Raw genomic sequence first — 27,238 nt, forward strand, 5'->3', positions numbered from 1 at the left:
TGAATTCAGAAGCCCCGGAACCAGTGGCTGAGTATCCTTTTTCTTTTAAACCTGTGAAAGCCTATCTGGGTGGATGGGCCTTTCCATCTGGACTGCCCAAAACAGAAAACTAGGGCTGGGAACATCCTTCCCCAGCCTGGAACCAGACCAGTGTGATCCCTGGTCCAAGGTCAGAGGGACTGTCTCTCAACTGTGGTGGCTGCATCAACAATATAGATAAGAGTTAGATCACCTGCCTCGCTTACTTCCCAGAGGTGCTGGGGGCCCTTTGCAAACTACCGTAGATGATACAGGTTTTAAGTGGGTGTTTTTACAATCTCTTCTGCAATATACTAATTAAGCAGACACTGTGAGAAGGAGGTAGGGGGAGGTCAAGTGTATGTATATGGGCCTGGCAGTTAGGGATGGAGTGTATACTGCACTCCATGGTGGCTGAACGTGGGCTCTGGATGGGAAGAGGCAGTACCTTATCACTTACTAGCAGTGTGACTGGGGCTCAAGGTTTTGCACTGTAAAGTGGGACCTTTGTGAAGCACTTAAGTACTTCTGCTGGCTGCTGTAGTTTCCGTCAAAGCAACCCATTAGAAAGTACAAAACTCCATTGTCCTCATTCTGGTTTTTAATGGTCAAGGTGACAACAGTGTACAGTTTTTCCAGACCCATATGTAGGTTCCATAATCTCCACCTGCTGGAGAAAACACCGTGACAGATGCCACTGCCCCAGCAGGCCATTGCCAGTGTGGGAACTTTGGGATCAAAAGCACCAAGCCAAGTCCCTTGCTCAGGATGGGTCTTGGTTGAAACCACAAGCCCTTCTGCAGTTCTAGGTGGATGTAGTGTTGGTTCTTGGCTCATTGCAGGGGTGAAGCAGGAAAGAGAAAGAGACTGGTGAGGCCTGCTTGGAAAGAGGATCGAGGCACATTACGATTCCAAACCAGGAGATCCTGAGTCAGCACTGATTCTGTCTCTGGTTTAATAGGGGAAAGGGTTCCATCCAAGAGCCCGATGGGCCTCCTCTACCAAACCTGCATAGGAATCAGACTTATAGGGGTGGTGGTGGGTCTTTACCAGGCTAGGACTACTGCCTATGTTTCTGCAAGTCACAAGTCAGCAGGTCAAAGAACAAGTGTGAAGCAGAACCTGCTAAGCAAAGCCAAGTAGTGACACTCACTTCCAAAACATACCCAGCAGAAGCCTCCTGCAAGTACCAACAGTGACAGGTGCTTGTAGCACAGGAAACTCACCCCTTCTTCAACAGTTGATTTGATTTGCCACACATCACTAGTGAACAGCTCGGTGGCATTTTGACTGTTTATCTTTTAGGGCAAGATACCCTGATTCTGAACTCACTTGGGTTGGATTGGCATGAGCTGTATCCTAGTGAAAAAAAAAAAAAAATCCCACCTACCTCCTAGGTCCACTCAAGACTTCTGCACGTGGAGTAAATCAAGCCATAATGGAGACCATGAAAGTCCCCAGGAGGCGAGCAGTCTGGATGGTGACGGAGGAAAGGGCCAGGCAGGCAGGTAGGACAGAATCTCAACTGGCTAAGGCCTGGCAAGACTGGATATCGCAGGGGTTGAGTAAAAGGAGCACAGGGAAGTATTTATTTTCACCTTCTGAAGACACTGTGTGCATGTAGCTCTGACTTCCCACTTTAGGGGACTCTGGCTGCCACCCAGTTTTATCTGGGCAAGTGATATACTCTTGTGGGAACAAGTGGTGGCGAAGCCTCTTTCTACACATTTCCTCTCCTTCCTCCAGTCATTTGTGGGGCTGGCGGGTGGGACACACTAGCGAATAAGCATTGTGTGCCACAAGTTTTTATGCAGAGAAGATGGAAGGAAGTTTCCTCCCACAGGCCCCAAGATAAATATAATTTTAAAGCAATTAAAGCCTGCTTCAGTGGGAGAGTTTCCGTACAACATGCTGGTGATATTCCTTCAATTTTTTTGGTTGTTTTTATTTTTTTTCATTAAAGTCCATTGATCGTCACAAAAACCCAGGAAATGCAACTAAGGAGAAAACAAATGTCCAACCAAGATCTAAGAACCCAGAGCTATGGAGGAGACGTCGCACTGGACTGCTGGGTGTGCACAAGGGGGCAGGAGGGGCGATCCCCATGGGGCATGGCCACTGGCCATGGGAAACACAGGAGGGAGGCCAGGCAGCTGGCTGGGCGGTTATGTTAACCGCTGCACGATGACAGCATTGAGCAGGTTGGCTTCCTTCAGGGTCTGGCTCTCATCAGCCAGCTCTTTGTTCGGGAAAGTAGTCATGAGGATAAAGCTGGTGGCAGCCATGGCTGGCCGGGCATCCACGATGAAGAGTCGGATGTCGCTGATCCTGCAGGAGTTGGGGAAGTGGTGAGCAGTGCCATCCTCTGCCGTCCACACCCCTGCCCTGTGGAAAGCTAAACACCTTGCAAATTCCCTTTCCTGACTTTCTCCACAGAACAGCGAAAGCTACGCTCAGGCATGTGGGACCAAGTCCCTTTCTTGCCAAGAGTCCTTCACTGTTGTCTCCATTTTCCTTGAGATAAACACCAACAACCCTACTGTGTTCCCAAGGCCTACCTAATTTTATGCCACTCTCTTTCCCCTCGTTCTCTTCTGCCCACTTTTAGTTCATCAGGCTGTACTCTCTTCCCACATTTGGGTCCTTCTTTCCAGAGGCTCCCCTGCCTGATCCCCTTCCTGTAATCCTAATCACAACTCAGGCCTCGGATCAAACGCCACCTCCTCAGGACAGCCTTCCTTAGCTCCTTGTCTCCATCCCTGACCCTCCTTCCACATTTCTGGGATGATCTGATTAGTGTTTCCTCCTGCAGCTCATTAATTTCACAAGGGCAGTGTATGTGTCTTTTGTATGTCACAGGAGGCACTTAAAACTATTTGTCAGAAATTAATGGTCAACTTCTCAGGGCCAGGAATCGTTTCTCCAGACACTGCCTGTCTTCTGAACCTGGAGATCATATGAGAATGAAACCACCTGGAAACAATGCCTCCTTCCCTAGAGCACTTAAACAGAAGCTTCCTTTTTGCCCCAAACCCCTAAAATCTATGCAACTTACAATTTGGCACATCTAAGGGCATGGACCTGCAGGATTCTGCCTGTGACTTTTAGCAAACCAAGCTTTTTCACCTAGCAAAGCCCTCTGCATGGGCTGTCCACCCTGGGAATGGGCAGCAGTGTGCTGAGCTTAATGAGTGAAATGAAACTGAGGCAAATAACTCACATCGCTGGGATGGATCACTCCCTTAACCACCAGGCACTTGAGTGTAATGAAGGTTCCTGATGAAGGAGGTCTGAACAGGCTCTAGATGGTCCTGGCTCACAGCTGGGGCTTGTCTCCCGCTTTTACCCACAGGCGAGCCCAGTCAATACTCAATGATTGACAAACAATTCACTGACCCCACATGTGTGTGCTGGCTTAGTTGGCTCATGACCAATAAAATTTAGACACTTCTGTTCTACAGAAAGGACGTACCAAATATATTTACTGGCAACAGTCCTCTAACACCTCTCCTACTAGTCTCTTCACTTTGCTGTGCCTCAGTTTCCCCATCTTTAAAATGAAGAAGGCACTGATCCAGCCCAGATGGTCTGAGATATGCAGCAGGCATTCCCAGAATTCTCGACAGCCAGATCTAGAAGAGATCTTCCTCGCCCAGTAGTTTTCACAGGCCCCTTGTGGGGAAGGAGGTGGAGGAAGCCAGGTGAGTGGGACGCTGGCACTGCAACCCCTTCTCCTCCATCAACCATAGCAGTTCTAATTTGATCTCTTCATAGGACTTTAGCATGAGACTTCCTCTGAAGTCTGGTAGCTTAAAAAAAGCCCTGAGAAATCCAATACTCTAATTTTACAGATGAAGAATGAGACACACAGGGGGAAGTGAACAGTCACTGGCCACACTAATGGAAGAGTGGGGACCAGAACCTAAGGCTTCAGACTTGTAGTCCTTACCACCCTCGTGTCTGCTTTGGGGAAAGCATGGAGTGCCTGCTGGTATTTAGGAGGAAGAACGGCTCTCTGCTTCCCACACATTTGCGTGAGGCCCAGAGGACACTCCTAGAATAAGCTAGGCCACACAATGCAAGGTACCTGTGGCTGTGGTTAAATTTCTGCACCAGCCTCCCGCCGTCTGCAAGCCGAATTTGGATGTTTGTGGTAGGCTCTGATTCGTCGATTAAGATGGAAGAGCTGGCTTTGGCTTCATTTTCTGCCTGTTGGGCTGGAGAGCTGGTACTCAACACCTGGGGGGCAGTGCTGAGGAGAGAGGATGGCATCAGAACACAAGCAGAAACAAGGCCCCTGGCAAGAAGGGAATCCTTTCTTGGACTGTTACTGAGCATTTGCTGTGCGCCTGGCATTGTTTGGTGCTGCTGATCTATTGACCCAGACAAGGAAAATCGTGCCCTTATGGAACTTACAGGTCCAGCAGAATTTACCTCAAACCCTGAGTCATGTTTCATACGTTATTGCTAGCTCCCTCGCTCCTGAGTAATGTGGGCAAGTTACTCGGCCTTTTTCCTCCTTGGTGTCTTCAACTGAACAAGGGCTTGAAGGGAGGAAAGCAGGACAGCCTAGGGTGGGAGAGACAGGGTCATAAGGCTGGAAGACATAATAGAACAGGGTCAGTTTTAGCCTCAATGGAGTGGTGGAGGGGCGTGTTCCAAGTCTGCAGCTGAGGCAGCCTTGGCACAGCCTGGCAGGTGAGTGGCAGGATGCAGGCGAAGCAATCCACATTCTTCTTCTGTGATGGAATTTTCAGGCCTGCATTACCTAGTGCACCTCACTCACATGTGTATCTGTACTCATATATCTACTATTGAGGGCAGGGGAGAGAGTTCTAAAGGGCACTGAAAAGCCAATCAAGTGCTGAGTACTGCTGGGATTCATCATACAATGAACAGGACACGGTGTCTGCCACAGTGTTAGATTTCGTATCTCAGAATCACATGGACCAGGGTTTGAATTACTCAAGCATCCTTAGTTTCAACAACGGTAGTAATTAGATTTTTAAAGGGTTAAGGCTATAGGCCTTGCTCAGTTTTTGTGAGGATTAAAGGGGAAAATTGCATAATGCACTCAGGATGGCTGACAAACACAAAATGCACATAGGACTCCCAATTCTCCACAACTGTATGGAGCCACCTTCTCTCCTCCAAACTACCTGTCCACTTCACGCCCAGTCTTTCTCTTAGCAGATGACCTGACCTAGACCTTTGCAAAGAAGAAAGGCCATTAGATGAGTGTTTGCTTCCCCTCAAAGCCTCTAATTAGATCAGTTCTTGTACCTTACTCTTCCCCCTTCACAGCCCAAAAATGGTACTGAGAGCAAATCCAACTGAAAGTGCTTTCCAAAGTGTGTTCCATAGGAAGGTGTAGGAAAGGCCACATATTACACCAGAAGCTTCAGAGGCCATTGGCACATTAAAGGTTTTGAGAGATTGCATAGTTAAATATTGCCCTGAAGCATATAATTAAAGAATGACTGAAAAGTGAACTTATTCTTTTCTGTGAATGTGAAAAATATGGACTTACAGAATTACAAAGTAGAGCTCAGAGGAGAATGTCACCCACATTACTAGCACTAGAGAAGCTGCTTCTATGCATCAGCCTCAAAGCATGTGGGACTCAAAAAGTGTGGGCTGGGACACACAGTTTAAATGACACTACCATAGGCCACAAGAGTTGCTTGGAAATAGTGAATAGGTAAATCTCATATACCTGTAAATGCCTAAGCTCTGCACCAAGCTTGTCCAACCACCCGTGGCTCATGGGCCATATGTGGCCCAGGACAGCTTTGAATGCAGCCCAACACAAATTTGTAAACTTTCTTAAAACGTTATGTTTTTTTTTTTTGCTTTTTGTTGTTGTTAGCTCATCAGCTATCATTAGTATTAGTGTATTTTATGTGTGGCCCAAAGCAATTCTTCCAAAGTGGCCCAGGGAAGCCAAAAGACTGGACACTCCTGATCTACACTATCTCGTTTTGCTCATTAGTTTCACAGACATTAGATCAACTCTCCAGTTAGACTTTGGGCAGCCTGTCCCTCAACTATTTATAATAATTCAAAGTATATGTACTCATTGAAACCACCGCCTGACAAAAAGGGAACTGTAGCATTTTCAGTCAGGCCTAAAATGAGAAAGAAGCTGTTAAGCCAAAATAGCTGATATCTATTCAGGCAAGGGGGTGGGGAGTAGAAAAAACAGGAGTGACATTTACACCCACTTTGTGCAGGTATTGTCTAAAGGGGCTTTCACAGCCACGACCTCACTGAATCACCACAACCATCCTTTGAGATGGGTGTATCTCCATTTTATAGGTGAGAAAACACACACACATGCTATGGATCATTTTTAAAAACTCATGCAATAAACAAGCTTTCAGTATGTATTCTGTGTATTCCCACCAGCCAGGATTTTGTCAAGCTTTACAATTAGGATGGTTTATTTTAGAAAAATATTTACATTGAAAATGCTTTCTCAAACTTCTCCTTGAGTTTCATTCCTCACTTATGAGCTGATGACCCTCAGCAAGTTACTGAGCATCTTGGCACCTCAATTTCCTTTTCTATAAAATGGAGATACTCTCCTTATCACACCTCCATGCCTTTTAGGGGAAGCAGTCTCTACTGTCCCTATTATCAAGGAGAGTTGGTGTGATGCTAGAGAAATGGCACAAGCTTTGGAGCTGTGCCACCTACCATTTGGCTTCCGCTCTGCCTCTAAACTAAACAAACAGTGTGGCCTTAAGCAAGTCACAACTTCCCAGGGCTTCAGTGTCTTCGTATGTAAAATGAGGAGCTGTTCTGTTGTGAGGATGAGACGAGATAATGTGCACGCAAGGCCTGATATTTAGGAAATCCTCCACACAAGGAAGCAGCTGCTGTTTGGGTTTGCTTCCCAGCACGTCCTGTTGCAGACTGCTGGTGGCTCATCACTGGAAGAGATGAGGAAAGCCTGATGCCTGGACTTGGCTGTGTTGCTTCTGACTGGCTGTTTCTCTTACACACTCCCTAAAAATTAGGTGAGGCAGGGTGGCCTGATAAACATGGTGACTATTTATGAGGGACCCATTCCTAAGCCAGGTCCTGTGCTGAGTACTTCACATGTATTAACTTACTTAACCCACAGGCTTAACCCCCAGCCTATGAGGTAGGGATTCATTACAGATGAAGAAACTGAGGTACAGCAAGGTTAAGCAACTTGCCCAAAATCCCAGTGTTGGTTTACGGTAGAGGCAGTATACAATCCGAGCTGTCTAGCTCTCCATCCTGTGCTCTTCACACTGTCCCACTCTCCTGTTGGGCCTTACAGTCAGACAGGTATAGGCCTGGATTTCAAGACCCAGTTTCCTCATCAATAAAACAGTTAAAACTTCCCAGATAGTTGAGAAAATAGCTAAAAACATGCACTGTACCCAGCACATACTGAAAGCACAAACAAATGTCTATGTGGCTTTGCAAGAATATCCAGGATGCTATGCAGGTTGGCAGGTAAGGGCAGAAACTGGAGGGACCCCAGCTCTGCACTGGCCAGCAATATGGATCTCACCAAGTCTCAGGGTCCTTCTTTGTAGAATGGGGATCAAAACAGGATTAAAGAAGATAAAATATGTGAAATACTTAGCATAGTGCTTAGCTAACAATATAAAACACTCGACTAATTACTATCATTCTTGAAGGTCCTGCCCCACTTATATTTGCCTCAATTCTGGACCAAAATCAATTGGAAATGCTATCAGCTGCCATGGGCTGTAAGTGGAAGGTCACCTGACAGGCATTCCCAGTCTGTACTGCTCTCAAGGAGGATGGAGAGGAGGAGAAACCTGAAGACCAGGCTTTCTGATTTTTCAAATAATAAGAGCACATCATTCAAAGAACATTAGTTCCATAGTGCTCTAATCATCCCGCAGGGCAGCCACATGCATCTGTTCAAAGGAGCCGGCCTGTCAGCTCTTCCTGAGAACTGCCAACAGCTGGGCTACTGCTCCCAGTGAGTGGCTGGCCATCTGCAGCTGTGAGGGTGCTTGATTCACAGGCAGGAAAGGTTAGAGCAGACGTCTATAAATGGTGTTTTTTGGTGTCTCCCTGCAAATATCCGTAAGTTATGCGGAAAATGAGTCTCAATTCAAGAGCCCAAACCACCCAACTCCTCCTGTCTTTACAGGGGGAATAAACTGGCACTAGGTACTTTCTTGCCACAGTTACAAATCCTGAGACCAGCCATCTTCTCCACAAAAATAACCACTAGAGAAGGCACGGGAGCAGCTAAAGCTCACTTCCAGCAGCAGTGACCCCACCTCCCAAGTGCACTCTTGCTGTTTGCAATTCGAACCTTCCCATCAGCTCCCAACCCAAACAAACTAACGTAAAACCTAAAAACACAACAAAATTCTCTGGTTTCTCTTCAGATTGTATACATCTTTTGCCTTTTACTAAAACGACAAAAAAATTTAATACAACTGAATTTTCTCAAAATATTTAAACTGAGACAACTTATTCATTCACTTGAAGTATTTTCCCAGATAATTAAGATTTTGAAAAAGCCCAGTACTGACTGATTTTTGAAGCAAATCTGAGAAAATTTTCAGGGAAATTTTCAAGAAAAGTTCAAGACTTTTGGCTTCTGAACATTTTGGTTCACAAGACAATGAAAAATGTAGTAAAATTTATGGGAAAAACTAAAGCAGCTGTCCTGATTTATACTGAAAAGCTAAAGTCCCATCTCACTTAGCTATATAAAACTGTGGCTGTTTTTTTTTTATGCTAAGTTTTCATAAAAAGCCAGAACTGAAATAAAATGCAAGTGGAACTGGCAGTGAACACTTACTTTGTTGATAAACATCATGGTGATATCAAGTTCTATCTTGTGCTCATTCTCCACATTAATATTTATTCCTATCATACTAAAATAGACTTTAAAGATATTTTAATTTTCTGAGATGCAGAGTTTCACACACATAATATGGTTAGACTTTCCAACAGTAGAAGCATTTCCTGTTAGTACTATAAAATCATACCCAAAGTGCATGGTGTTCTGAAGTTCTGAGCCCTCCCTTGTAACTGGTGGTGGGCATAAAAAATATAACCTTTTTGAAGGGCAATTTGACATCTTAAAAATATGAAGCCCTTTCGAAACAATAATCATATGTCTAGCCCAAGATTAAAGAGTATACAAAGATTTAATCACAGAGATATTCACTGCAATGTTCTAATTCTGGTAGCTGCCTAAATGTTTAACAGCAAGGACTGGTTAAATTATAGCACATTTATGGGCTAGAAAATTATGTAAGCATTATAATTAAAAGTGTAGAAATAAACTTACCGATAAAGGATGATAGCCATACTTCACTGATAAAGCAAAAAGCAGGTGATACAATAGCATGTTTACAAACACATGCAAATGAGTAAGAGAAGAAAGATACACTTGCCAGATATTTCTGGACGTTAGGTTTAGGACAGCTTTTATTCTTTACCTGCACTTTCTATTAAGATGAACATGTATTACTTTAATAATCAAAGAAAAAAAAATTAGGTGCCCTATAAAGCTCATCACAACTGACAGGGACACTCTCTGTGGGAATAGCTGTCCTGGGCTAGTCCACAGCCCTTGATGCAGTAGATGAAATCATGAGAACAGGGATGACTTAACTACTTTGGGCCTGGTAAATCTAATACCCTGAACTCTGACCCTTGCTCCTGATGAGGCATGAATGGTCAACAGGCAGGTAAGGGATTCTAGGAAAGGGCCAGCCAGAAGCTCAGAGGGCATGGTTGTTGGAAGACCAAGCTTTGATCTCTAAAGATAGTGAGGTGAGCAAGGGCAGTAGCTACTTTGAGAACTGCCAGATCTAGGTTAGAAAGGATGTCTCATTGTGCAGGAGTGCAGGAAGGAATGCCAGTCAGAAGGCCTGGGGTCTTGGCTCTAACACACACCAGCCATGTGCCCAAGGACAGGCCCCTAATATCCAAGAGCCTCAGCTTTCTGTCTATAAAATAAGGATCATACTGGCAAGGAGGGTCACTATGCTCTGAATGCCTATCATGTGCACAGTTCCCTCTGAAGAACACTAATCAGGTGACCCCATGGCCATGGCCAAAGCTAAGTGGATCCTGAGAGAAGGCAGCCTACCTATGGGCTGGCCAAGGGTCTGGTGGGAGAACTGTATGAGGGATACCAGTGACTATTAACCAATCAGATATCATCAGAGGGTTTGAATGGAAGATAGAGAATGTCTGTTAGTAGAGGGTATAGGAGTGAGAAGGCAGTAGCAGAGGACACAATGCAGAAAAAGTCACAACAAGTGGCAGAGTGAGTGTCAGGAAGGGCCAAATAAGTAGAAATAAGAGCTGCTGAGCTGCCATAATGGTGGCACACCAGCCTGCAAAGGGGCAGCAAGGTTCTTGAGTGTCCCTGCATCCTGAGCAACACACTGTGAGGCCTGGCTAGGCAAAAGTCTGTAATTCCTTATTCCCCTGGGAATCCCCATTTCAGCCTTAAGTCATCAAGGAGATGACACCTTCCCTGAACACCCTAGATTACTGAGCCACAGCAGCAATTACGTTACACTTTCTGCTTACATTGACTGCTCACTATGGAACAGTGTTCTACATGCATCAGCTCACTTATTCCTTGCAACAATAATCCTAGGAGGTATGGACTCTTATTAGTACCAATCTATAGTTGAGGAAACTGAGGCTATACAGTCCAAGGTCACACTGCTAGAAAGTGAAGAAGCAGAGATATAAACTCAGGTCTGTTAACTCCAAAGTCCATGTTCTCCACACTCTTCCTCCCATACAAATAAAATTTGAAGTATTTTGTAAACAGTAAAGAACTAATAACCAAAGTGAGTGATACACAGGGTCTGCTGGGCTTGGCAGGTGTGACTGACAACAGTCTGGCTCTCACCTGTGCTGCTCCTTACCTGCCCAGTTTCTGACCCTCGCCAGTGAAGGCTCTGAAGGCTCCTTTCGGCTTCACAAAGTCCTCGTCCCGATGGTCCTCCATATCCAAGTTCACTTGTCCACCATGAGCTAGCCTCCGAAGCTCTGCTGGCACCTCCCTGTGGGAGAAAAGGCCATGCTGGGGTCCACAGAGAGAAGATGGAAATGACAGTGATGGGGAAAAGGGGAGAAGAAACCTCTCAGTCCCATGGTGAAAAATCGCTGGGCCTCCACAGCGAGCAGGCTAATCTGGTGGCTACCTGTCTGCCTCCACCTTTTCTCTTGTTTGTTTAGCCATGGCTGACACCTACTTCTTATTTGGCCACTTAGGTCTGCCTCAGGCCCAAAGGGGAAAAATAGACACAAAAGGTTTTTGGAGCAGATCTATGAATCCGTATCTCAACTATGCTGAATCTGCTTCAAACAATTTACTTCTCAAATAATAAACATTCTGCCTCCTCCTTTCCCAACTGCTATCCACTCACTGATTTGGGACCTAGAGGATGGCTTTTTCACTCACCCTCTGCGGATAGACTCCAGAAATTGGGCATTGGATGGGTCTTGGTAGCTTCTGAGTTCTCCATTATCCAGGCTGAATCCACTCTTCCAGAGTTTCAATACTACATGGACCTGTGATGACAGGGAGTAAACAGTTACCAGTGATCTGGCAAGCATACCAATTTGAAATCGCAAATTAGCAGGTTTTTACTATTTCTCAGTGTTGCTACTATTAAAACACACATAGACAGACACACACATATACATGTGTGCACAAGCAACTCAACAAGCAAACTAAATTAACCTAGAATAGGAAGGTGGCCTAGCACAGACTAAGAGCAGGGGTTTTGTTTTAGGACACCTGAGGTTGCATCTTGACTGTGCCACTCACTAGCTATATGGCTCTGGGCAGGTGACTCAATCGACACTTTGCTTGTGCTTGGTATGCCGTGAGTGTCTGACTAAACTACCATGGCAAATCTTGCTCATGGACTATTCCACAGTCATTAAAAATGTTATCTACAAGTACTGTTCACAACAACTCCCACACACATTCACAGCAAAGGGTCCAGAAGGCTAAAAACCAATGCATTATCAGCTGCCTCGGAGGATAAAATTTTTATTTTCTTCTTGCTTGACTTTATTTTGGAATAAAACCCAAAATGATTTAAAACATATTATAGAAATTAATGATCACAAGACTACAAGAAAATGTTTGTGGTATAATATTGAATAAAAAAGACTCAAAATTGTGTGTATGATTACACTTGTGGGGAGGGGGACCCTATGCACAGGGCTAAAAAGTAGTGGACAATGAGGAAAACTTAAAAAAAAAAATTGGTGTTAAGTCTTCTCTGGTGGTCTGAAGACCAAGTTCTTCAGCTATACTCGCATCACTAGAGAACCCCAGATACACTGTACCTCTGCCTGAGATCCATGGGCTGCTCAAAAAACTCCTTCATTTGCCCATCCCCTTTCCCCACCTGTTCTCACCAGCTCTCACCCAGCACCCACGAAAGCTCCTTTGATTTTCCAGTAAGCGTCTTTGTTCGTGAACCACAGCAAGGGCACTGTCTCTGTTAGCTTCCCTTTCAGAGGCTGCTGGTTCATGCACAATATGTAACCAATCCCTTCAGAAAAATGGCAGAACAGTCCACAAGATTCCCTCATGGGAAGGTGGATGCACTCACATCTTGGCTGGAATGCTGCCTCTTTTCTCCTGCCACATAGGCAGACTCTTCCTCTGGTGCTGCCCCAAGGCGGTAGCCACCTCCTGCAAATGGCTGTAAGGGAAAGTTCATACACATTTAAGGGGTTGGTCCATGGTACAAGCGTTACTCAGATACAATGATATATATATCTTAGGTAAGAGTAAGAAAGAGGACAGGGTTCCTGATCAAGCTTGTTAGCTACTAGATGCACTTTCTCTGATATGAGACTCAGTGGATACACGGCCAGGCAGTATGGTAAATGAATTAGGTGGCCAGAATTGGGGTTAAGAGCTGGAAGGGGCAGTACCTGGCTAAAGGAAACAGATGCTACTAAACTCTCATTAACTGTGACCATGTAGGAATTTGGGTACAAGATAATATCAAAGACTTTTTGATTTTCCCAAAGGAGACAGAAATCCCGATTTTATATAAAACAGATGACTATTAATTCAAGTAAAACAAAATAAAACACCAAGTAAGTCAAATTCGACAGGCCAAACAAAACATGTACGCAGAATCCAATCTAGATCATAGGCTGTAGGTTTGAAAACTCTGCCCCAAATCTTGGTTTCACGTTAAAGGGTGAGATAAACTACACTCACGTTCTGCACAGAAGACCAAGTAAGCAAATGAAAAAAAGAAAAAAATCAGTTACTACCAGGGTGAAGAAGGTGGCATTCCCAGTTCTGGAATCTCAGTCCTGTGGGCACAGACAATGACCCTTATACTCACTCTCGGTTTACTGGTCTCTCCGGGGCTCTTGGTCACTCGCTCCACAGCTACAGCTCCATGCTCTTTGGCACCTTTAAAGAGATCATCCACCAGCTCGTTGGGACTTTTCTTCCTGGGAGGGCCAACAATCTGCTGTCCACTTCTCTCTGAGCCCCCAGCATAAAACCTGTGTACAAAATACACCTCTAACATGAAACACTCATGGAAAACATAAATAGCGCATGTGCCAGGTTGGTGCTGGGCACACTGAGGTAAACGGTACAATGCTTGTCTTTAAAGAATTTACTGGCTAGCTGGGAACACATGGAAGGAGGCAAGCAGGTACAATGCAGTGTGAGCAGCAACAGAAGTCAGTAAGGGAACACTGGGTGGGAAGGACAGCCAAGGCTTCCTTTAAGGGCGTCTTCTGGGCCGAGTCTTGAGGATAAGGATGAGTTTATCAGGTGAACAAATTGGGGAAAGGCATTCCAAGCATGCAAAACAGCTTATCAGCTCAGGAGAGAGTCTCAGCTGGGAATATCAATCTGGTGGCCAGGCTCCTCTCCAGGAGACAGTGACTGCAGTCATAGTCAGAAGTAGCTACCACTAGTGACTTGGGGTTAATGGTGGCACTGGCATGGTTAGTACAAGCAGCTAGGCTCCAGTCTTGGCTCTGCCACTGTATGTCCTGGGTAAGCCAGTGCACTACTCTGTAACTCACTTTCTTTGTCTTTGAAATGGGAGGGAAGGACCACATGCCCTACCTACCTGCTCCTTAAGTCAGAGCCGTGAGGTTCAAATCAGCAGATGTATGCAAAAGAACAAGCACAGAGTAATGCACACAGGTAAGGTGGTGTGACACAGCACCAGGAGCTCCCCCAAGCCTCACCTCACCTTGCCATTCATGTGACACACACTGTGGCCCCTGAGGAAAGGGTACCGGAGGTCAGAGAAGCTCCAATCTCAAATACAAGCCCCAAGACACCCACACTGGGCTTTGCAATAGGCCAGGCATGGCTTGAGATAATCAAGTTAGTACTTTTTTATATGGGCCTGAAAACCAGTTGTCATGCAGCCTGGCCTACTGCCTCCTTATTACTCCTATTCAGAGCTAAGTCAACAGCTTGCCCCCAAGCGGGAAAAATTGAGAACCTATAAAAATTAGTCTCAGCCCTCTATTTCCTGACATTCACCAGGGAATGAGAGGCAAAGCCACAGGCCCTGACAAGGTCAACAGTACCAGTGTCCTTTCAGGTCTGAAATGCTGAGGGGTCAAGGAAGTAAGCAGAATGTGAAATAAAGGAAGGTCACTGCCTGGAGGACGTGACTGGGTGGGAGGAGAATGAGAAAGTCATTTAGGAGCTAGGCATTCATGTACTTGATGACACTGCCTTTCACTCAGGAGTGTGAAACCCTAAAATTAACATATATTCTTATATCCAGGAGTATCTAAAAGGAAGGTTTTGAGGCAGTGTGAAGGTCACAATAGGAATGAAAATAGAGAACAGAACACATGTAATTTCTCAGCCCACTTCCCCAAAGACTGACCATGATGAGATAACTGCATTCCCGAAATAGTTATTATACAATTTTCCTTAGGAATGTCTGACAGACCAAGGCAGACCCTGTAAAGAATCAAAACCCATGAAATGAGGCTGTAGCCAGTTCATTCTTGTTCATTCCAGGTAGATGAAGTTCTGCTAAATGGACTATAAAGTCTTTATTAAGGGATCTCAAAGCCCTGGTTTCAGAACTAGGAGCCTGTAATCAAGAGCCTTAAAAATATGCATGCCCTTGACCTGGTATTTCCATTTTTAAAAACTATCCTAAAAAATAATCTGAAATGTGGTTAATTAATCCACAAAAATGTTCACAGCACTGATATTTACAGTAGTAAAACATTGAAAATAACCTAAATGTCAGGCATCCCATATAACACATTATTATTACAGCATATGAAAAGGCATATGAAGGATTTTAATGACATGGGGAAACATTTGAGATGTAGCATTGATCCAACAAAACCATATTTATATACAAAGACTGGATGGAAATATGCCAAAACATCAACCAAGTTACCAAAAGGTAGATGAGTTTAAGACTTTTTCATTATACTAGTCTGTATTTTCCATAATGGACATTTTTATTATAATGTTCTAAAGGTTAAAAACAAATAGTTGATGTGTGCATGTCTACTGGGGGAAATATACACTTATACGCCTATTATTCTGTTTTTTACATGATGTTTTTTAAATTAAAAAGAAAAAGCTGGAAAGAAATATACCAAAAAATGGATACCTGGTTACGTATGGACTGTAATATAATGAATAACTTTTTCCTTCTTTTCCTTATTTTTTAAAATTGTAAATTGGCAATTTATAATTGTTATATACTTATGGTGTACAAAGTGATGTTATGCTTTAACAATATGAAGTGGATTAAATCAAGCTAGTTAGCATATTCATCACCTCAAATACTCAAAATTTTTGTGGTGAGAACACTTGAAATTAACACTTGGCAATTTTGAAATGTACAATGCTCTTTTATTAATTATACTCATCATGCTGTGCAAGAGATCTAAAAAAGAAAAAGCCCCAAACCATATTCCTCCTAAGATTTTATACCCTTTGACCATCATCTCCCCATTATCCCCTCACTTCTGCCTCTGTAACCACACTCTGCCGACTGTTCTAGATTGGAATTGCTCTATATTCCACACATGAGAGCATGCCATATTTGTGTTTCTGTGCCTGGCTTATTTTAGTTAGCATAACGTTCTCTATCCATGTTATTGAAAATGACAATTTCCTTCTTTTTAAAGACTGAGTAGTATTCCTACTGTGTATATACACCACATTTGCTTTATCCATTCATCTGCTGGTAAGACACTTATGCTGATCCATAACTTCGCTACTGTGAAGAGCACCGCAATGAGCATGGGAACGTAGACACCTCTTTACAAATTGATTTCAAATCTTTTTAGTCAATACCAAAAAGTGGGACTGCTAGATCTTTTCCTTGTTTCCCTCCCCTAATATTCCTCAATAAATACATTAAGTAACAGAACAGGGGTCACTTCTAAGCTACAAGGAATAGAAGAGACTTCCTAGGATATAACCCACACAGACCAGCCCACAGTAGTAATGGCTAACAATAACCAAACATGCTTACCAGGTCTTGTTCTAGGTGATTTACACATTACCCTGGACTTCCCTGTGAACTGTCCCCCTGACCCCCTCTAGAAGACTCACCTCTGGCCTTCCTCCTCCTCCTCATCTTCATCTTGGTCATGAATGAGGTCTCTGAAGGATGTCACTCTATTATCACTGGAGACACAGAAAGGAGCAAAATGATCTCAGGGAGCATTAAGAAAGGTAACCCTCATCACCAGCTGCTAAGGAGGTGAAGACACTGAGGTTAAATTTTTGGTAGGCGAGAGGAGGACATTATGCGGAGAAAGGTTAATCCCCTAAGATTACACATAAAATAATGTGGCATTTATTTTTTCAAGATCACACAGATCGAGTATAAATTAGAAAGTCCTATCGTGAGGTAAAAAGGAATCCCAATTTAAGCTGTCCTGGCTTTAATAAAAACTAGAAAGTATTGATTAATATTTAGGAAAAATAGCAGTGTTGTGTGGGGTGGACACAACTAAAAATGAGTACAAGGCTTAAGTAGTACAGACAGTGGGGAATAATAGGGAAACTAAGAAACGCTTCCCAGAAAAATGAAATATTTGGACCAGCTGCCGAAGAACTAGTGGACAGTCATGGTGATGGGGCTGCTGGGGAAAAGGGGTTGGTGTAGCATTATAGGAAAGCAGCATACACAGTGCACAGAGACCAGAGAGAGTTGAAGGAAGGACACATAGCCAAGAAGTAGGAATGAATGAATATGAGGGTGACAGCACTGGAGGAAAAGCAAGCCCCAGTCTACTTCTGCTGAAGGTTAGTCAAGAAGTAGTACTTATTTTTAGAAAAAAAAGCAGTGTTGTATGGGATGGGCACTACTAAAAATGAGCGTGAGAAGGGTTCTTTCTGACATTATCTTCCACTGCCACTTTCCACCTAGTTTAGATCTGTCCTCAAGGAACAAGCTTAAGTTTTTCAAGGATCATAAGACAAGTTTTATCAAAAAAAAAAAAAAATTCTGTATTTCTTAGGAGAAAAAAGCAGCTTCCATATAATATGGGAGAAAGAGGGTGATATGGTTTGGCTCTGTGTCCCCACCCAAATCTCATGTTGAATTGTAATTCCCAATGTTGGAGGAGGGACCTGGATCATGCAGGTGGATTTCCCCCATGCTGTTCTCATGATAGTGAGTGAGCTCTCACAAGATCTGATCGTTTTAAAATGTGTGGCACCTCCCCCTTCACACATGCTCTCTCCTGCCACCATGTGAAGATGTGCTTGCTTCCCCCCTTCGCCTTCTACCATGATTGTAAGTTTCCTAAGGCCTTCCAGCTATGCTTCCTGTACAGCTGTGGAACTGTGAGTCAATTAAATCTCTTTTCTTCATAAATTACATAGTCTCAGGTAGTTCTTTATAGCAGTGTGAGAAAAGACTAACACAGAGAGTAATACAGGTTTAGTGAGGCTTTAATGAGCTGTTTACTAGGAAGAAAGCTCCAGTTCAGTCTTGAAGATTTATTTCAAGGAGACAATCAGGGGACAGAAGAGTTTTGAGGTTCCATCAACTAGAAGTGAGAAGGCAAAAACCAATCAATGGAGCAAACAAGCTCCCTGCATGAGTTGGCTCCTGAGAACAGTCTGCTGGGCATTCCTTGATGCTTGATATGACATGGTTCAAAAGGATCTGGGTGATGAGATCTGTACTGGTACCCTGAGAGTACTAGTTCCACTCATTCATCTTCCCAAAGGGAATTTTCCATACATGCTTAGCCTAAAGTTTCTTCCAATGACTAGGCTAGGATGAGCATCTATGAAAAAAATATTTTCTATTTCCCTGTTGTTAAACTTTCAAATATATGTGTGTACACTTGCTTGGGCAAATCACTTGCTCTGGCTATGGCTTTGTTTCTTTCCCCCAAAACTCATACACCCAGACTCTGATGGTATCCGACATTGATTCTGGTGTCCATGTACCAGGTTCCAATCCTAATTCTGACTCCTATCCTTGGGATCTTGGACTTGCTGTTTAAATTCTCAAAGCCTTCATTTTCTCACATGTAAATAAGATAATCACAGCAGCAACCTATGGCCTTTCTGTGTGCAGGTGGGGTACTGATGCACGGAAAGTCTTCTGCATGGTGTGGCACATTTAAGTACTACTCTTGAGTAGCAGTTCTCAAAGTGTGGTCATGGACCAGGAGCATGAGCATTACAGTGAACCTGTCAGAAATGCAAATCCTCAGGCCCCCTCTTAATTCTCCTGAATCAGAGCCTCTGGAAGGGGTATCCAGCAATCTAGCCTTAAGGAGCCCCTGAGGTAACTCCGACATATATTCAAGTTCAGAACCACTGTCTGGAGTACTGCTTTCAGTTACCTTATGGCATGGATGTCCTAGGGATATTACCAATTGCAGAATACTTTTGTCCTACGGTCTCTATAAATTGGCTAAATATCTCAGAGAGGTCAATTTTTCAATATTAGAACTATCTCCCGGGCTACTCTGGCATACTGAAGTGGCACAAAACTCTTTCATCAAATGACATTTTCTGCTTTTAATCTGGTTACCCTAGCTCTGCCTCTCTGTGATGATGGAAATGCTCTATCTGCACTGTCCAACACAGAAGCCACTAGCCACATATGGCTATTAAGCATCTGAAATGTGGTTAGAGCAAATGAGTAACAATGTTTAATTCTAATTAATTTAAATAGCTAGTGGCTACCTTATTGGATAGTGTAATTTTAGAGACTCAGACAATGGTAGTCCCTGAAAGTTTAAAGTACAACTTTTGCTGGATGAAAGAGGAAGAAAAAAGGAAGAAACTGTTACCTCTTGCTTGACCCTGCATACAGGGGTTGGGAGGTGCTGGCAGGGAGGTAGCATGTGGCAGTAGAAGCAGCTTTGGACTGAGGCATACTTGGCCTTGAATCTGTGATAACAGCAGCTGTAAGTTACTTGACGTTTCTAAGAATTAGCATCCTGACCAGCGAAATGGTGAGCACCTTACCTATTTCAAAGCTGTTGAACAGTATCAGAAGAGAACGCAGGTGAGAAACATGGCAGAGCTTTGGTGACTACTCCTGAAATACTAGCTCTTCCACTTCCAGGAATTTACAATTTACTTGGGGAGAAAAATTAAGTTAAATATCAGGAAAAGAGTTCAGGGCAATGTGGGAGAGATGCCACCCAGTAGTATGTGGATATAGTCAAAGAACTGAAGGAGTGATAGCTGTGACTAGAGTTCTGTGGAACAGAATTATGGCATGCCGCCTGGTCATGGGGTTAGGAATAACACGCTCAACAGAGTGAGGATGGAGGTGAACATGGAAGGATGCATGGGATTTGTATAGGCAGAAAGCAAGAGAGCAGGCACACCTGATCAGGTGAGAGGCTCAAACAAAAACAGGAGAACCAAAAATAAGGAAGAACTAGAACACCAAAGAAATCAGTTTGGTTGGAACAAAGGATTTAAGAAATGAGGAAAAGGGAATCAGATTAGGAAGGTGGGTCCAAGGGTAAACTCTGGAGGACTTTGAATGTCCACAAGAAGAGGCAGAACATTGATGGGGCTAAGAGATGAAATGCTGAATGTAGAAACAGCCCTACATTTAAATCCTTGTTTTACTAGCTCTGTGATCTTGGAAAGATCCCCAACTTCAGTGTCCTCATCTGTAAAACAGCAATAGTACTAACCTCAGTGCTAATAGTACTAACAACAGTACTAACCTCACAAGGTTGCTGTGAGGACTAAAAAGATGTTCATGTAAAAGCTTAACCCAGTGCCTGACTCCTAAATACTCAACAAATGGCAGCTGTTATTATTGAGTTTAAACTGTCTCCTATAGCAATGGTTAACATTTTTATGTCTGTCAGGCCTTTGAGAATCTCATAAAAGCCATGGACTCTCTTGCCACAAAAGATACCTGCTAACGTGTACACAAACTTTTGCCTGTAATTTTAGGTATTAATAATTTAGAGACCTTCTCACGTCCATTCCATAGATTCCTCCTAGGGTTCTTGGGCTCCATATTAAGAATCCCTATTCTAGAGTTGGGTGTTGCTCTGAGGCAGCAGTGACAACATAAAAGGGTATGTGAGAAGTCGAAAGTGGGGTATGGTGAGGGCAGCAGCTGGCTAAGTGTCCTGCAACCGCCAGGTCGAAGCAGAGGCAGGCCCCACACAGAATTCCTCTGAGGTGCTAGCACAAATTTGGCTTTTCCTGAGAATGTAGTCCTAGCATTTGCTTTCCTCCTCAACAAGGACAACCATGCAACACACTGCGCCCTCCTCCCTCCCTTTTTCTTGTCTTCGGTTCTTTTCTAAGCCTACTACCAAGTCTGAGCCTTAACCAGAGCAATAAAGCCATGCCTCTTGGACCGAATGGGTGTCCAGTCTTTTTACTCACTTCAGTTCTAATGTTAAACTCTATCTCCTTGATTCTTTTACTTTTATGCCTATTCTTTTTTTTTTTTGAGAGAGTCTCGCTCTGTCACCCAGGCTGGAGTGCAGTGGCACAATCTCGACTCACTGCAAGCTCCGCCCCCCGGGTTCACGCCATTCTCCTTCCTCAGCCTCCCAAGTGGCCGGGATTACAGGCTCCTGCCACCACACCCGGCTAATTTTTTGTATTTTTAGTAGAGACGGGGTTTCACCATGTTAGCCAGGATGGTCTTGATCTCCTGACCTCGTGATACATCAGTCTCGGCCTCCCAAAGTACTGGGATTACAGGTGTGAGCCACTGCGCCCGGCCACTTTTATGCCTATTCTTAAATGTACATACTTGTTGGGGAATAGAGTAAACAAAACAGGTAAATTGAGAATGAATGCTAAAAATGATAATACTAAAATTATAATAACAACACAAACTGTGTTCTATTTGCTTTGTAAGTATTAACTCATTCAATCTCTCATGTGGGAGGCACTATCATTACCATTTGACAGGTGAGGAAAATGAGGAACTGAAACGTTAAGTAACCTGCCCAAGGTCACAAAGCTTTTACTTAAGTGGCAGAGCTGGGATTTGAACCAAGGCAGTCAGGCTCCTGGGCCCAAGCTAATAAACCACTGCCTTAATAGAACTTTGGGATTACTGGAGAAAAGAGAGGAGTAAACATGTAACTGGCGTTAGAGACTAAGTTTAAATCTCTCTCCCTCTACAATTCTGACATGCCAAAGTCCCAACAATACCCTAAGGTGGCTGTCAAAGACTCATACCCCAGAAAATCAGCCATCTCTACTAGCAGCTGCAAGAACAGCACTTACCCTAACAACATGTCCCAAGCAGTAATACCCAGATGTGCCATCACCAACATCTCATAGGTTAGCATGTGCAAACAGTTACAAGATCACTTTCCTCCTACCTCTTTTCTCTGGATGGGAGTTAGAGAAAGAAGAAAGCAATGAGATCTGGGGTTAGCGCTCCTTATTTGAAGGGAGGAAATATATTTTAAACCTCAGTTGCCTTTAGAGAGAAACATAATTTACCACTTCATGGCAAAGAAACACTATTGGTTATATTCTGGGGTTGAATTCAAACCCAAATAGAATTCCCTGGGTAAAACACACACTAGAGAGTAGAAGCAATAAGGCGAAAGCAGAGAGGGGAGACACCTCTGCTTACACACTCTCTGTAAAGGTTCAGACACCTTTACAGGAAGCACCCCTGCCTGTATCCTGGAAGACCAGCATTGTCTCACTCTGCAGAGCACAGGAGTAATCTGCTGTGGGTGCCAGGGAGGCGGTGACAGGGGATGCAAATGGGATTGCAAAGGTTAACACTGTTTTACCTAGTAAGACAAGGTCTCCCCAATCAACTTGGCAAAGGGTGGGTTACACAGGTTTATTTTGTACAAGACTTCTTAATAAGGTAACGGGCATCCTAAAATATCAAAACAGCTTTCCTAAAGTCATTTCGCCTAATCTTTCACATCTATAGCACCCTTGAAAGGAAGTTTTTTGGCTTTTACTTAAAAACTTTAGACTTGCAGTGGTCATTCCTCATACTACATAAGCAAAAGTCTTAAAAGTAGGTTTGTGGTTTCCCCCAGGATTGGACCATAAACCACACCCAGTTAAAAGTCATGCATCTCTGTATAGGAAATGACTGAGGCCTGCTAGGAAGTACTACCCATTGATCCAGTCTAACCTTCTCATTCAGACCTGGTCCACACACCCAGGCCTGAACCCTCTGGTCAGAAAATAGCTCCTCTTCACTGCTGGAAACACGCATGTAGCAATAATTGAAGCTGGCCCTTACCTGGGGGCTGTGCCTCTGGACACTGAACTGGGGGTTGCCTGCGAAATGGTCACAATGTCTTCATCCCCTCCGTCCTCATAAAAGCTCGCTAGCGCGATCTGAAACAGAGAGGTAGTACCTTGGGACCCTTAAACAGGCCTTCGCCTAACACATATCTCCTTTGAGCACAAAGGAATACAGACATGGCCAACACTTACAAGGTAGCTCGCATCCATGGGCCAAAGAAAATTAGACCAGAAGGTTAACAGCTCAGCTGTTAGTCTTCGTGTCAACTGAAACAAATTACACCCACTAAGGTGAAAAGAAGGCAGTAAGAATGGCTGGGGTGGAAGATACTCTTCATTCTCATTTTACGAAGAAACGTGATCTAGTAAAAGTAGCACACATTTAGTGAGCATTTATATGCCAGGTTGTTCTGAGCATTCTACATATGTTAATTTGTTTAATCCTCAAGAACTCTATGCTATTAGTACTCTTATCATCTCATTTTATAGTTGATACAGAAGCACTGATAATTAAAAAAAATTTGTTCAAGTTCACACAACTGGTAAAGAGTGGAGCCAGGTTCCTTCCCTGCTAGTGTGCTCAGGCCCTTACTCTTAAGCACTTCCAGTACAGCCCGGAGTCAGGAACTGTGGAGTCAGTCCAGGTTGCTACTTTTCCTTTCTTTCAAGTTGTTTACTAATCTGTGAAATGGGGGTACCTGTCTCACCAACCTGCACACTGGATGAGATAATCCATTAAGATTTATGCATACTCGCATCTTAGGTCTATACATACAGAAGGAATATGGGAATCCTTTGGTCATTTGTGACATCTCTGTCACCAACTCAACGGACAGGCATTTACTAATCACTTGCTTTGCACAAACACAAGAAAGCATTGAGGTCACAGAGATGAAATAGACATGGCCTCTGTCCTCAGGGTCACCAACTTCACAGGAGACAGTGAGCTGTCATGGGATAAAAGTAATCTGCTGGGAGGCAGTGTACTGTCTCAGGACATGTAGTGAACTGGCATTCTCAGGGAGCCTACATTCAAGTCCTGTTCCTGCCAGGCAAGTCACATGCATGAGCCTGTTTCCCCACTACAATGTGAGGGAAACGAGACAGAAGATCTGTTGGTCACAACACTGTGTGCTTTTAGGTCTTTCAGGTAGAAACTTTTTATTTCTGCACAGCATAGGGGCTTCCCATTGTGTCTAGGTGTGATCTAGGTGTGATGCTTTACCTAATTCTTATGTTTGGGGAGCAATTTACGTTTGGCAGCAGACCCAGTTCAAATTCCAACCCCACTACTTACTGGCTATGTGACCTTGAGCAAATTCTTTGCCCTCTGTGCTTCCAATTCCTCATCCATAAAATGGGTCGTCTTTACCACATAGTGTAGCTAGGATTAAACGAATCATATTATGTAAAGTGCTTGGCACATGGTGGTTTAAAGCTTGGGCTCTGTCTGCTTGGAATCAGACAGAACTGAGTTCCACTTCTACCTCTTCTGCCTGGTAGCTAGTGAGGCCTTGAGCAAGTTACTTAACCTCTTTAATCTCAGCTGCAAAATGCGAAGGTTAAATGACAAAAGGCATGTAAAGCAGTTAGAACAGCGCTTGGCTTATGGTAGGTACTCAATAAATATTAGTCATCACCGTCATCATCTACCTAAGACGAGGCTAGCCAATAATATTTATGCAATTCTTTCTACAGTTAATTACCGAGTGCTTATTACGTGCCAGGCATTGTTGTAGGCACTGGGAATTCATCAGTGTACAAAAATCCCTGCCTCGTGAAGCTTAAGTCTTCTTGGCAAGTATTTAGTGAATACTTAGTACGTGCCAATGAACTACACAGCAATTTCCACGAGACTCCCATTTTACAGATAACTACGAAAGGTGAAGAAGCTCCAACCTTGCGCCACCACCCCAGAGGTATTCTCCCAGCAATTAGGAAGGCTGGGCGGGGGTCAACTCCCGGGCTGGACTTCGGAAGTGGAAATGAGCGGCCACCTAGTCCCGAGTGGGGCTTCACCCAAGAGCTGCTCACTCGGACCAGCCTGGCCTCCAGCAGACATTCGGCGCGGCAGCCACGCCCCCAAGCGCTCCCTCTCCTCGCCGGCTGCTGCAGTGCCCGAAGTCTCGCTGACGCCGCAAGCGGGCGAGGCAGAGTGAAACGGGCACGGCAGAACTGGCTGGGGCTGGCCCGCGTTCCCCCACTCCCAAGCCGAGCAGGCGACGCGTGACAAGCGGTCCCGGGACCATGAGGCCTGGGTCGGGCTGCGGTAGAGCGGGGATGACTGTGCGCTTCGGCCGCCGCGGGCTTAAGGCACCAGGCGCCCGCTCCCAGCAGTCCCCGGCCCACCCGACACAGCCAGCCTCGCGGCGCTACCTGCAAGTCCCAGCCGGCAGACTCGAGAAAGAAGCGGGCCCGGTCCTCCTCGGCGCCCGTCACCGCCACGAACTCCCTCAGCGCCTCCTGTCGCTCCGCCGCCATCTTCGCCCCGTGCGCCTCCCAAAGCGCTCCGGCGGCTGCCGCACAGTCCCAACCCCGCTGCCGCGTTCCGCTTGCCGGTCGACAAGGCCCAGCCGATGAGGGCCTAGTCGATGGGAGCCCGCCCTCAGCCCCGCCCCACGCGGTGCCTCACGCAAAGCCCTCCGTGAGGGAAACCCCGCCGCTCCGCGCCCTCTGGCGACTGCAGCGCGAACCGCAGCCTAACGGCGGGGGTGGGAGCCCGAAGGATGAGAGCCGGGGCGGGTCTTAAATACACCTGTGGGCTGAAGGATCCCTGCAGGAGTCAGATTCCCGGTCATTCATTGGCGCAGCCCTCATTTCATTAATTAGTGCATTCGTTCATTCACTTACTTGTCAAGCATTTACTGAGAGCTATCAATTGGCCCGATGTTTTTCTAGGGCTGTGGATATGGCAGGGAGCAAAACAAAGTCCCTGCTCCCATGCTTCTCACATTCTGGGGGTAGAAATTCAGACCTTGAACAGGCTAGGCCTCCGCTCACAACACGTCCATGCCTCGCTATCTCGCCCCGCATAAAAGACAGTCTCATGGCCTGCCTGCAGGACCCATGAGAGATGGGCCATTTCCTCCATCTCATCTAGGGATCCGCCAGCTTCCTCTGCTCCACGCGCCTTGCCCTCCTGGCTGTTCCTGGAACTTGCCCGTTATGATGGATTTGCCTCAGGGCTGTTGCATTAGCTGCTTCTGTGCCTGGATCATCTTTCCCTTACCGATGGGCAAGGCGCTCTCTCCGCTTTCTTTGGGCCTCTGCTCCAAGGCCACCTTCTTAAGCACAATCCTGTCTTCTGGGTCCTCAGCTTCTTTGCCCTCTTGCCTCTTGCAAGAGGTACAGTAAGTTCCTCTCCAAAGAGGAACTTACTTGTTCAGCTTACTTGTTCTTTGTTCTCTATTTTCAAAGCCTAACTTCCTCGTTCTTTGTACCTCCTTACCCCTAGTTAGGGTAAACAACCTTCCCGCGGGTCCTAATCTATAACCCACATCTGTTCCCTTGGATACCCTCGCTACAATTGCCATTCCCGTGGAAACTCTTCGTCCCGCCAAAACCGCTTGCCCTACCACTGTAGCCCACATTTCTGCTCCATTTGAACTAGCCAATCGGGATTAGCTTAGATTGTTCAGTCCAGCCCCAGCCAATGGGAACAGGACACAGAAGCAGGGACTAACCGCATTAGGGATAAAAACCCCTTCTCTCTTTTGTTCGGTGTGCTTTCCTGGAGACCAGATGTGTGAGTGGCACCCTTCTGCAGAAGTAAATTGGCTTTGCTGAAAAATCTTTTATTTGAGTTCTGGTTTTCCTTGCGACTTCGAGCTTTAATTTCCAACACCACCGTGGGACACTCTTCCCTTCCTCTTCCTCTGTCGGCCCCTGCTGATTCTTCAGCTCTCAGTTCAGGTGTCCCTTTCTCAAGGAGACCTTGAGAAGGTCCCCAGGCTTAGTCAAAACCCCTCTTAATCAGGTTATGAACAGCACAAAGTTCAGTCTTCCCTCAATTGACACAGTAGTTGCTTTCCTGGAAAATTTGGTGTCTTATTAACGCTATGCAAGAAATCCTTTAAGTTTATGTGACAAACGAGTTAGGGGTTGGGTTAGGTTATTAGGAGCGTGGTTGCAGCCACAATAGGCCCTGGCAGGAGGCATGGGAGGAGGGTCCTTTCTTTGTGGTGTGAGACTCTCCTTTCTATTGCAAGGCCACCCAGCACCAGCCCTGGTCCCTAGGCCTTACCCCTTTCATCATTGTGTCAACCCGAAATGCACCCCAACTTTCCAGGAAGTCCAAGAAGCTAGAGGCTCACTCTGGACCTCATGATTGGCAACCAGCAAGGTCTTTCTACCCTGGAAACTGACAAAGACTAACTCTAGCTTAAATATCTGCAGGTGATCAGCTCCTCAAGGTCCAGTTCCCTGGCTGGTATTGGAGTCATTGAAACTCATTGTCACCCC

At 45.0% G+C, this 27,238-nt stretch overlaps 1 protein-coding gene across 4 annotated transcripts; it reads right to left on the reverse strand.

Moving 5' to 3' along the window:
• Nucleotides 1-601: 601 nt before the first annotated feature.
• Nucleotides 602-26,114, reverse strand: NSFL1C (NSFL1 cofactor). Of its 4 annotated transcripts, XM_030825497.1 has the most exons (11): nucleotides 25,154-25,372; nucleotides 22,773-22,870; nucleotides 16,634-16,708; nucleotides 14,151-14,156; nucleotides 13,404-13,569; nucleotides 13,274-13,276; nucleotides 12,651-12,743; nucleotides 11,483-11,592; nucleotides 10,944-11,081; nucleotides 4,106-4,270; nucleotides 602-2,346 (listed from the first exon to the last, which is right to left on the reverse strand). In XM_030825497.1, the coding sequence occupies exons 1-11, from the start codon at nucleotides 25,256-25,258 to the stop codon at nucleotides 2,184-2,186; spliced, it is 1,122 nt and encodes a 373-aa protein (XP_030681357.1). In that variant the 5' UTR covers nucleotides 25,259-25,372; the 3' UTR covers nucleotides 602-2,183. The 4 variants fall into 4 exon arrangements, with proteins under 4 accessions (XP_030681357.1, XP_030681358.1, XP_030681359.1 ...); XM_030825498.1 differs by lacking the exon at nucleotides 13,274-13,276 and having other exon boundaries at nucleotides 25,154-26,114; XM_030825499.1 differs by lacking the exon at nucleotides 14,151-14,156 and having other exon boundaries at nucleotides 25,154-25,351.
• Nucleotides 26,115-27,238: the final 1,124 nt, after the last annotated feature.

Source organism: Nomascus leucogenys, chromosome 13 (genome assembly GCF_006542625.1).
Source record: "Nomascus leucogenys isolate Asia chromosome 13, Asia_NLE_v1, whole genome shotgun sequence".
NCBI classification, from domain to species: Eukaryota; Metazoa; Chordata; class Mammalia; order Primates; family Hylobatidae; genus Nomascus; species Nomascus leucogenys.